Here is a 12,568-nt window from a genome sequence, read left to right as displayed (position 1 = left end):
TCAGTCTCCCTTTCAAGCCTACGCTCTCTCAGCCGTCTATCTACCCGGATGGATAACTGCATGAGCTGATCCAAGCTATAGGGCAAGGGATATTGTACCAGTTGGTCTTTTATCTGGTTAGAAAGACCTCTTCGGTACTGGTGTCTCAGGGCTGGGTCATTCCACTGGGTATCATGGGCCAACCTCCGAAACTCCGTACAGTAAACCTCAACTGGCCTTCGACCTTGCTTAAGGATCGAAATCTGAGCCTCGGCTGAGGCCGTCTTGTCAGGGTCATCATACAACATGCCCAGTGCCGTAAAAAAAGCATCAACACTTTTAAGCGACGGACAGTCAGCCTGCAACCCATATGCCCAGACCTGTGGGTCTCCTTGTAGCAAGGAAATCATATGCCCACCCGCTGAATCTCCGACCCAGAAGACTGAGGCCTAAGCTGGAAATATAGCTTGCAGCTCTCCTTGAAACAAAAGAACTGCGAGCGATCTCCAGAAAAACGATCTGGGAGATTTACTTTCGGCTCCTTAACCCCTGAAGGTGATGCTGCTGCGGGAGCTCCACCAGCGGCCTGGGAGGTGTGCATTTTAATGGACAAATCATTAAATTGTCTAGTCAAGACCTGCACCTGATCGACCACCTGTTGCAAAGTATTTTGAGGGGTATGCTCCATATTCCCACAAAATTTCAACAGGAGTATTTGGGCTGCTGAATATGTTATGCACACCAGTGCCTGCAGGAATGTACTGGTGTCTGAACTGTTATGCACACCAGTGCCTGCAGGAATGTACTGGTGTCTGAACGGAGAGGGATGCAAAACAAATGAACTCACAGACAGACTGGGGAATATGACATTACGTACACAGAAGGTGATAGGGTAACAAAATAAACACAAAGTGAACAGAGAAGCCCAGAGGCTAAGAAACTGGGTGTCTCCCTAGTATTAGAAATGCTCAGATGGAATGAAGCGAGATGTTGTGTTTTAATACGTAGAGAACCCGAAATGCTGTTGCTAAGGGCAACAGCAAAACCCTAAAGGGTTACCAACGGGTGTGGCAGTAAACTCCTTGGTCAGAGATGGAATAATAGACACAAGGAGAGTCTCCACAATCCTAGTCCTCACTTGTAGTGCACTGGTTCAGTTTACTGCCACTAAGCTGACACCTGAACACCTTGCACAGTGAGAAAGGATTTTGGCAGGCAAGTCTGAGAATACAGCCGCAAACTTGCTAAGTTCACAGAGTAGCAAAAGAACCCCAGCAAGTTAAACGACTGACTCCAGTCTTACTGCTAGGTCTGGATTGAAAGAGTGTAGTACCAAATCCCAAGGCCTATTTGCAGTAAGCAACAAACAAATACAAAGTTACACAGTACTGGCTTACTTTCAGAAACTGACTAACCAACAAAGATTCAGCAGCATCTGCTTAACCTGAGAAGAGGGTTTATAAAGCAGGTGCTGTCCACACCCCACTCAAACCTCACAGACTGTGAGCACAAAAACCAGCACCGAATCCCCTGCCGTGCACAGAGCCTGTAACCACTGCACAGCAAAAGACCCGAACCGGAGTATCAGCTGCGCTCAGGTTACTCCGCTAGCACTTGCCTCCCGGTTGCCATGACGATGTGGCAGCACAGGACAGGAGACCCTAACATTGGGTAGACGGATCCCTCTGTCTCTAATGTCCTTTTATCCATTGGATTCCTATAAACCTTTTAATCGCAGATGGACACTTATTATGAATTAAGCGAAAATGGTCGGATAGGGCGTGTATTGTCAGCCCGTTCCTAATATTTCTTACATGTTCGCTTATCCGGACCTTCAAGGGTCTCGAGGTCCTCCCTATGTAAAAGAGGCCGCACGTGCATTCTACAGCATACACCACATTCTTGGTGTTACAAGTAATGAATTCCCTCACGGTGATCTTTTTTTTTCATTTATTGTCAATACACTAATCTTGCTGCTGCCGTCACCCCTTATGGTTCGGCATCCCATGCACGTGCCGCAGCGTAAAAACCCTTTTGATTTAATAGTAGGAGGAGATTTCACTGGGGGTATTGCGCCCCTTACCAAGGCACTACTGATGTTAGGTGCCCTCCTGTATATACACTTAGTTTTTTTGGGAAGTTATCTGGTTTGTTTGTTTGTTCTGGTTACACACATCTAGTTGTGTTCTAGTTATGTTCAGCCTGTTGCTGACATTGTTGGTGCTGTTGGCTTGTGTTCTATGGAATGCCACGTTGTACGGCATGGTTCTGGTGTGAGCTGGTATGTATCTCACCTTAAAAATAAATCATAAATCCTTTCCTCAAAATGTCCGTCTCCCTGGGCACAGTTCCTATAACTGAGGTCTGGAGGAGGGGCATAGAGGGAGGAGCCAGTTCACGCCCTTATTAAAGTCTTAAAGTGCCCATGTCTCCTGCGGATCCTGTCTATACCCCATGGTTCTATTGATGACCCCAGCATCCTCTACGGACTCAGAGAAAAGGATTTACCGGTAGGTATTAAAATCCTATTATTTATTAGTGCGCATCCATGTCGCCTCTAGTAATCCCACACGAGCGTCCATGTCTCCTCCAGTAATCCCACATGAGCGTCCATGTCACCTCTAGTAATCCCACACGAGCGTCCATGTCTCCTCCAGTAATCCCACATGAGCGTCCGTGTCACATCTAGTAATCGCACATGAGCGTCCATGTCACCTCTAGTAATCCCACATGAGCGCCCGTGTCACCTCTACTAATCCCACATGAGCGTCCATGTCACCTCTAGTAATCCCACATGAGTGTCCATGTCACCTCTAGTAATCCCACATGAGCGTCCATGTCACCTCTAGTAATCCCACATGAGCGCCCGTGTCACCTCTACTAATCCCACATGAGCGTCCGTGTCACTTCTAGTAATACCACATGAGCGTCCATGTCACCTCTAGTAATCCCACATGAGCGTCCGTGTCACCTCTAGTAATCCCACATGAGCGTCCGTGTCACCTCTAGTAATCCCACATGAGCATCCATGTCACCTCTAGTAATCCCACATGAGCGTCCATGTCACCTCTAGTAATCCCACATGAGCGTCCATGTCACCTCTAGTAATCCCACATGAGCGTCCATGTCACCTCTAGTAATCCCACATGAGCTTCCATGTCACCTCTAGTAATCCCACATGAGTGTCCATGTCACCTCTAGTAATCTCACATGAGCGTCCATGTCACCTCTAGTAATCCCACATGAGCGCCCGTGTCACCTCTAGTAATCCCACAAGAGCGTCCGTGTCACTTCTAGTAATACCACATGAGCGTCCGTGTCACCTCTAGTAATCCCACATGAGCGTCCGTGTCACCTCTAGTAATCCCACATGAGCGTCCATGTCACCTCTAGTAATCCCACATGAGCGTCCATGTCACCTCTAGTAATCCCACATGAGCGTCCATGTCACCTCTAGTAATCCCACATGAGCGTCCATGTCACCTCTAGTAATCCCACATGAGCGTCCATGTCACCTCTAGTAATCCCACATGAGCGTCCATGTCACCTCTAGTAATCCCACATGAGCGTCCATGTAACCTCTAGTAATCCCACATGAGCGCCCATGTCACCTCTAGTAATCCCACATGAGCGTCCATGTAACCTCTAGTAATCCCACATGAGCGTCCATGTAACCTCTAGTAATCCCACATGAGCGTCCATGTCACCTGTAGTAATCCCACATGAGCGTCCATGTCACCTCTAGTAATCCCACATGAGCGTCCGTGTCACCTCTAGTAATCCCACATGAGCGTCCATGTAACCTCTAGTAATCCCACATAAGCGTCCATGTCACCTCTAGTAATCCCACATGAGCGTCCGTGTCACCTCTAGTAATCCCACATGAGCGCCCACGTCACCTCTAGTAATCCCACATGAGCGTCCATGTCACCTCTAGTAATCCCACATGAGCGTCCATGTCACCTCTAGTAATCCCACATGAGCGCCCATGTCACCTCTAGTAATCCCACATGAGCATCCATGTCACCTCTAGTAATCCCACATGAGCATCCATGTCACCTCTAGTAATCCCACGTGAGGATTCAGTGTTGATCAAGCTCCAGTCTAAGCATCCTATCTTTTTTTTGTTTTTTTTAATAAACATAAAAGCAATGATTACAGGTAAAACATGTCAGTTATAGAATTATATATTGTATCCTGTAACACACTGGGTCTTGTCTACTCATTTTATATTTATTAATGTATTTTATTTCCAGCAGATGGACACACAAGCAGGAATATCTCAGAAGGACATCTAATGTTATCCCCGGATTGTGATATAAAAGATAACAGTAGACAGAATTCTCCAGGAGATAACCCCATTACCCCAATGATACATCCAGCTATATCAGCTGGTCCCTCTGATCCTGGGAAATGTTCTCCTGATCACTCTGATATTGGTGCATCTGTTACAGCTCTGAGAGTAGATACAGTGTTTCCCTGTTCTATAGATGCCAAATGTTTTACACAGAACACAAACCTTATTACTCATCAGCCAGCTAAGGCAGGTGAGAGGCCACTGATATGTTCTGAGTGTGGGAAATGTTTTACATATAAATCAAATCTTGTTACACATCAGAGAAGTCACACAGGTGAGAAGCCATTTCCATGTTCTGTGTGTGGGAAATGTTTTACACACAAATCAGCTCTTGTTGTACATAAGAGAATTCACACAGGTGAGAAGCCATATTCCTGTTCTGAGTGTGGGAAATGTTTCGCACATAAATCAGCTCTTGTTACACATCAGAGAAGTCACACAGGTGAGAAGCCATATTCCTGCTCTGAGTGTGGGAAATGTTTTGCACAGAGATCACATTTTGTTACTCATCAGCATGCTCACACAGGTGAGAGGCCATTTTCCTGTTCTGAGTGTGGGAAATGTTTCGCACATAAATCCGCTCTTGTTACACATCAGAGAAGTCACACAGGTGAGAAGCCATATTCCTGTTCTGAGTGTGGGAAATGTTTCTCACATAAATCAGCTCTTGTTACACATCAGAGAAGTCACACAGGTGAGAAGCCATATTCCTGTTCTGAGTGTGGGAAATGTTTCTCACAGACATCAGCTCTTGTTACACATCAGAGAAGTCACACAGGTGAGAAGCCATTTTCCTGCTCTGAGTGTGGGAAATGTTTTGCACAGAGATCACATTTTGTTACTCATCAGCATGCTCACACAGGTGAGAGGCCATTTTCCTGTTCTGAGTGTGGGAAATGTTTCGCATATAAATCAGCTCTTGTTACACATCAGAGAAGTCACACAGGTGAGAAGCCATTTCCATGTTCTGAGTGTGGGAAATGTTTTTCATCGAAATCACATCTTGTTACACATCAGAGAAGTCACACACGTGAGAAGCCGTATTCCTGTTCTGTGTGTGGGAAATGTTTCTCACAGACATCAGCTCTTGTTACACATCAGAGAAGTCACACAGGTGAGAAGCCATTTTCCTGCTCTGAGTGTGGGAAATGTTTTGCACAGAGATCACATTTTGTTACTCATCAGCATGCTCACACAGGTGAGAGGCCATTTTCCTGTTCTTAGTGTGGGAAGTGTTTCGCATATAAATCAGCTCTTGTTACACATCAGAGAAGTCACACAGGTGAGAAGCCATTTCCATGTTCTGAGTGTGGGAAATGTTTTTCATCGAAATCACATCTTGTTACACATCAGAGGAGTCACACAGGTGAGAAGCCATTTTCATGCCGTGAGAGAAATAAATCCGCTCTTGTTGAACATATTAGACATTACCCAAGTACGGAACTATTTAAATCTTCTGTAGTATAATTATCACTGTCATGCAATGTTCCTCAAGGGTCAATCCTATCTCCTATGCTTTATAAAATATACATGCTACCACTGGGTGATATAATCAGACATCATGGCCTGGTCTACCACTGCTATGCTGATTACCTGCTTTTTGCTCCATGTACTGAGAACCTAATACCAATCCTAAATGGTTGTCTAGCTGAGCTCCAGGGGTGGATGATGCCAGTTGGCTGTGATTCAGTCTTTGTGAAACATAATAGAAGCTCCCCAACAAAGGACAAGACTACAGCTTTACCAACCATCTGGATTTATGCTTTGGTGTTCAGAATTGCAAAACACTGAATCTTTGTGTTGTCCTGGTATGTGGCTGACACAGACATCAGGTATCTGCCACATACAAATCCTCATTCTTCCATCTGTGGACCATAGCCAGAATCAAGCACTTGATTTCCTCAGAAGTTCATAGACTACTGCAATGCCATCTACCTGAGTCACCCAGCAAAAGAATTACAGAGCTTGCAGCTAGTACAGAATGCAGCAGCCAAGCTGTTACCTAACCCGTTCCTGCCGCATAACACCCATTCTCTACTCCCTTCACCGGCTGCCTGTAAGATGACAAATCTGTTTCATAATTGGCTAACTGACCTTCCCAGCCCAACATTACATGGTCCAAGGTACTAGAAGCAGCTCCTGCCTCCTTACTGCCCTGCTTGCTTGCTTCTACAGATGAAGGACTGTTACCAGCAGTACCAAGAATCTCCTGTCATTCATTTAAGGGTTGAATGTTTAGTTTTGCAGCCCTGACCATGGAACTCACTGCCTTGCACAGTCCAAGAGGCCTCCACTCTAGAGACCTTCACAAGCAGACTGGTGACTGTTACTCACGCTTTTCATTAATGTACCTCTATTTACTTCCTAAATAATACATCCCAAATGCTTAGGTCTTTTTTCTGCTGTTTATTTTGTATCTTGTGCTTTGTGTAAATGTGAATGTCTAATACCAGTTTCCACAATCTGTATTGCTGCACGACAATATGGCGACCATTGGAACGTGTTTTCACTTCTTCTAGTTTGCCTAACTTGTTGCTGACACTCATCTTGATAAGGAGTGTTGAGTGTTTTCTGATACAAGATCCTATCCATATATACCCTGTACATTACCATGTGCATTAGAGTCACCCAGGTTCCATCTGCAGTGGTTTGTTGTATGTTACATCTATATGGTGCGGATACTCCCCTGTATGATTTCATAATAAAAGCTTTTGTTTGCATCTAATTATTACATTAAAGCTTTTATTTTTTTATCTGTTTTATATTCCCGTCAGAGTAATTACACCATAATGTCTAATCTCGGAGTGGACCCCAGAAGATGTAAAGAAACCGTGTAAGTTTTCCATCATTCTGTTTCGTGTAAGCATACAGGTAAGTGATGGCACGGTGGTCACTGTCCGTCACATTCAGGTGGTATAATGGAAGTGTACAGAAATGGGTTCTCTGTTAGTCTGAGGCGGGGTGTGCTGCTGGTAATGAGGGGTGTCCCACCCCCCCTTAAATGGTTAGTATACAGATGTGGATAAATCCACAGGGAACCAGAGCTCATACCCTATTTGTAGTGGTGAATTATACGGTTATAAAGTTAAACTAGAAACAATAATGAAAAAGCAGGTAATATACTTAAGGTTGTTTATTCTAAGATGCTGAGATACTTTCTTTCCCAAAAGGTATAAATTCGGTTTAAAAGTCAATCAATGATTGGAGCACGCTCCTGGTGTGAGCTTAAATTCTGAAGTGCAAGGTTCAATTGAAAGAACAAATGCTGTAATCTTTGTAAGTCGAGAAAAAGAAAAATGCCACAAAAAAATAATAATGATAATATGTACTAAAGTCCAAACGGTTTACAAGTCTATACAGACTGCGGCGTCCCGCTAATCTGTGCTCTGAAGTGAAGGATTCTCTTGTGAAGTGATGAACAGTTCACAGCGGTAGTGTATGCTTTGGTTAGAGTGGAGAATAAGGACCCTGGACTGGCGCTATTCCTCCTGCAGCACGTCCCACAGTAGAGCGCCCTAATCAGGCCCTCTCTGCGGGGCCGCTGACCTGGGGTGTGCGCCTGTCATGGAGGCGAAGTGGACCCTGCCGGAGCTCTCCGAGCGGCTGGCCGCGCCTCTCCTCCTCCTACAGGGACTTACCTTCACCCTTCCCCTCCGCCTTCCACTCTACGCTGTCTCGGGCTTCTTCCGTCGCCTGGCAACCGGTTGCATCCGGAACTCCGGATCACGTGACCAGATGGTTTGCGGAAAGGATTAGCAGTACTGTCCTTCTTTGCAGTGAACATTCATCCTCAGTCCAATGTAGTATAGATGGGTAGCTCCAACGCATTTCGACCTGTTAGGGTCTTCCTCTGGGAGTCATTTGTGTGTTTAGGTTGCAGGAATTTAAGGTGTCCTGATAGGGTGGGATCAATTCCCATTGGTCCTCTGATCTGGCTTTGTGATTGGCTCACAGCTTGTCAATCGAAGTTTATGGGAGGATGTGACATCATCACAGTGCTTAAGAGTGTGCCCAGTATTAAAAATAGGAAAATAATGGAAAAATATATCCGTAGTGAAAAGGATATATATAAAGTTACAATATAGCAGTTATATGAATCAATCTTGCAGAATGGTGTTAATGCTCAAAATAATGAACCTTGGGATATTTTGATGCTATGTTCAAATGCATGAGAATAATGATTAACCCTCTACAGCATTAACCAATGCCTGCCACTACTTTGGTGTAAGATATCATAGAATAGTGAATGTAGCTGCTGTTGCATTGACTTGAAATGGGATATGTCTTCATTTGCATATGACAGACCTAATTTCGTTGTCCATGTTGAGCCCTTTGGGGGCCAGTGTCCCTAAATTAATCATCATGCACAGTTCTTCCTTATTGATTCTGGAGATGTAATCACCTCCTCTCCAGTTCTTTTTGACCTCTTTTACACCAGTGAACTTAAGTAGAGCAGGGTTTGAGTTGTGAAACTCTTTGAAATGTTGGGATAATGGGTGGTCTTCTGTGCCATTCCTAATGTTGCGTACGTGTTCCCCAATTCTGACTTTCAGTGGTCGTATTGTTCTTCCTATGTATTGTTTAACACATGGGCATTGGAGGATGTATATAATGCCCTTGCTGTGGCATGTCAACCTATCCCTTATCTTATACTCATGTGTATTCGCCTCAGATATTATGCTATATGTTGGTGTAGTACTCCTGGAATTGGTTACCTTACAACCTACACATGAGAACTGTGCATGATGATTCAAAGCCAGATCAGAGGACCAATGGGAATTGATCCCACCCTATCAGGACACCTTAAATTCCTGCAACCTAAACACACAAATGACTCCCAGAGGAAGACCCTAACAGGTCGAAATGCGTTGGAGCTACCCATCTATACTACATTGGACTGAGGATGAATGTTCACTGCAAAGAAGGACAGTACTGCTAATCCTTTCCGCAAACCATCCGGTCACGTGATCCGGAGTTCCGGAAGCAACCGGTTGCCAGGCGACGGAAGAAGCCCGAGACAGCGTAGAGTGGAAGGCGGAGGGGAAGGGAGAAGGTAAGTCCCTGTAGGAGGAGGAGAGGCGCGGCCAGCCGCTCGGAGAGCTCCGGCAGGGTCCACTTCGCCTCCATGACAGGCGCACACCCCAGGTCAGCGGCCCCGCAGAGAGGGCCTTATTCGGGCACTCTACTGTGGGACGTGCTGCAGGAGGAATAGCGCCAGTCCAGGGTCCTTATTCTCCACTCTAACCAAAGCATACACTACCGCTGTGAACTGTTCATCACTTCACAAGAGAATCCTTCACTTCAGAGCACAGATTAGCGGGACGCCGCAGTCTGTATAGACTTGTAAACCGTTTGGACTTTAGTACATATTATCATTATTATTTTTTTGTGGCATTTTTCTTTTTTTCGACTTTACAAAGAGTACAGCATTTGTTCTTTCAATTGAACCTTGCACTTCAGAATTTAAGCTCAAACCAGGAGCGTGCTCCAATCACTAATTGTCTTTTAAACCGAATTTATACCTTTTGGGAAAGAAAGTATCTCAGCATCTTAGAATAAACAACCTTAAGTATATTACCTGCTTTTTCATTATTGATTTTAGTTTCACTTTATAACCGTATCATTCACCACTACAAATAGGGTTTGAGCGCTGGTTCCCGGTGGATTTATCCACATCTGTATACGTATAATGGAAGTGGGACTGTCTGGGCTTATTCTAGTCTACTGCAGAAATAAAAAAATCAGCCTTTATCCTGCTTAAAAAAATAACAATGCCCATAAATCAAGCTTGGTTGCACAAGACAGAAGCCACATTAATGGTGGCACATCATATAGGCTGAGGACCCATGCTTCTGGGATATACGGCATAACTCACTCTTCACCCACAAAAACATTCCCTTCACCATTCACAATGTCCACCATTGCCCCTTCAGAAGGAACACAACTTTCCTTTGCTTGTTCCACCTCCTCCTTCACAGAGCCCAGGACCGTCTCCATGACCATTTCATGTTTATCTGGACGCCAGGCATCTGGGAGGTTTATGGCCTGAGATGACCACAGAACCACCAGGTAGAGGGCAAGAAGAATCCCCAGGATCTGGAGAGTCCAAGGATCCACCCCACATGAGGCAGAGAAGGGTCAACCACAGGGACTGGCTCACCAATTTCCTTCCTAAAAGCTGCTCTTTACCCAGTTTGATACCTGTGGGATCCCACTCTAATTTTCCTTGAGAGTCCTTACCCTCACTAATCCCTTCTGAACCTACCAGTTCCTTCCCCTTCCAACCACTCCTACTTTTTAAGCTTTACACCACCTGCTCTGTGAGTCCCATCCAACTACTCCATTCCTTGACTCATTGGTGTAGCAACCCCCTTCGTCCACCCACCCCTACCACACTGCTTCACTGCAGTTAAGCTGTGAGGCTTGCTGCTAGCATTACTCACTACTCAGCGCTGATAAAGCTAAATATTTATCGTATATAATACCCTTTATGAGGTCTAAGAACACTGTACGCTATCTACGTATGAAGTACCGTAAGGGTACGCTAGTTGCGTAACAATCGCTTTGCCGTGATCGAGACGCTCAAGCGTCACGTTCACTCACGGCCAAGACATCACAGGCAGGCACGTTATTGGCTGTTGACTAACGTAATGATTCGCTATAGCGTAGCGGACGCTCGGGACCACGAGGAGATCACCAGCGGCGCTGACGCTCACTATATTAAACCTTTGTATCTAAACCATAAACAGTGTATTGTGCAGTAAAACCTTAGTGTAATGTTAGAGTGTAAATGCAACACAGTATAACCTTATTACCTTAAAAGCTGTTTGAGCGTCACCGACGCTCTGAGAATACTAGACACTATAAGAAATACACAGATACCTGGGCTTAGGGTCCAACGCCTAATATGTATATATTTTGAATGATAAACTTGCAAAAGAATTAATACAAATACAAATCATACACTACAATATAACATAGACTACCTAACCAGATAACTACACAGGAAATATAATACAATTACTATTTAAAGGAAAATAAGAGAGAAAGAGGAGAAGGGAGAGGGAGAGAGAGAAATTGGCCCACAATAACAAGAAGATCAATATAGTTGCGGAGAAACACTTACGCACAAGGGGAAACGATCGCATGCGCCTCGATATCCAGCTCCCGATTATCAGCAATGAGAACCATTGAAGAGAGTGAGCTGGATATGGTCGGCCTGCCTATTTATGCCCCACACACAATACAATTCAATGGTCCCTACAATCTCATTGTTCATTGGACACAGGAATTCGGCTTCGCATTATAACAAAAGGTCATAGGTTGATTCATACAGGTGGGCTGTGACTGCTTCCAACTGTTCAGGTGGGTGGGATACTGAGTTTCCCGCCGCATGACTAAATAAGAACAAATAATAGTAAATGGACATAAACTTCTTATGTCCATAACTATTCGCATGAGCGATTAATCCGCTCCAAACCAACACCGGAATATTGCTATTTAAATACTCTTCCGATGGGTACCAAACACCACTGTATGACCCCTGTTAGACCCTTCGTACAATACAAAGAGGGATCTCTCTGTTCAGGAACATGCTATATTAACTAAACTTTCAGAATCTATCTAAGGGACCATGATCTACAAAATACATTATTACTGAAAATATGTAACGATTGAGTCGCACGCTACGATCACATATACTCTACCGTAAATACGCATACCGTGCGCCTGCGGGTGCCCGCGACTGTGGGTATGCGCACGCACGGGAGAGCGCACGCATGCGCAGCGCGGACCAGAATGAGGTGCAAATATGGCAGTGTGTATAGAGATATTTTTCTGACTTTGACAGTCCACCCTTTGGCAGTCAATAATAACTGCCACCTTCTAAAACATTTCAAAAGAGAAAAATATATGTCAGGGGTTAATACATTTACATGGTTGGGTAGGGGAGGAGAGGAGAAGGTAGGAAAAGGGTATGACCTAGTGAGATAGTAGAAGTATGTGTGTATGAATCCGTGCTTGGGGGTCATGTATCATCGTGCCGTACGTGTTTTAGATCAAGCTTCGAGGTATTGCGAAGTATACATTTTGAATTCCTTCTTATCCTGTGGTACGGGTCTGTGGATGGGCTGTCAAACTTTACCGAGCTCTTTTCGGCTTTGGTGGTAACAAAATGGGGGAGCACATTTTAGTTGATGATACATGAATGGGGGAGATATGTGATTGCTGATA

The 12,568-nt window shown here is 44.8% G+C and overlaps 1 protein-coding gene across 1 annotated transcript in view; it reads left to right on the top strand.

Annotated features, from left to right (window-relative positions):
• LOC135004243 (zinc finger protein ZFP2-like) overlaps positions 1-7,061 on the top strand; it is a 41,134-nt gene extending 34,073 nt beyond the window's left edge. Inside the window, exon 4 of the mRNA XM_063951795.1 lies at positions 4,236-7,061. Coding sequence (XP_063807865.1) covers positions 4,236-5,560 — 1,325 coding nt within the window. The 3' untranslated portion in view covers positions 5,561-7,061. The remainder of the gene's footprint in view (positions 1-4,235) is intronic.
• Positions 7,062-12,568: the final 5,507 nt, after the last annotated feature.

Source organism: Pseudophryne corroboree, unplaced genomic scaffold, assembly GCF_028390025.1.
Source record: "Pseudophryne corroboree isolate aPseCor3 unplaced genomic scaffold, aPseCor3.hap2 scaffold_1914, whole genome shotgun sequence".
Taxonomy (NCBI): Eukaryota; Metazoa; Chordata; class Amphibia; order Anura; family Myobatrachidae; genus Pseudophryne; species Pseudophryne corroboree.
The sequence above is the reverse complement of the archived record's forward strand: the minus strand, read 5'-3'. Positions and strand labels throughout refer to the sequence as shown.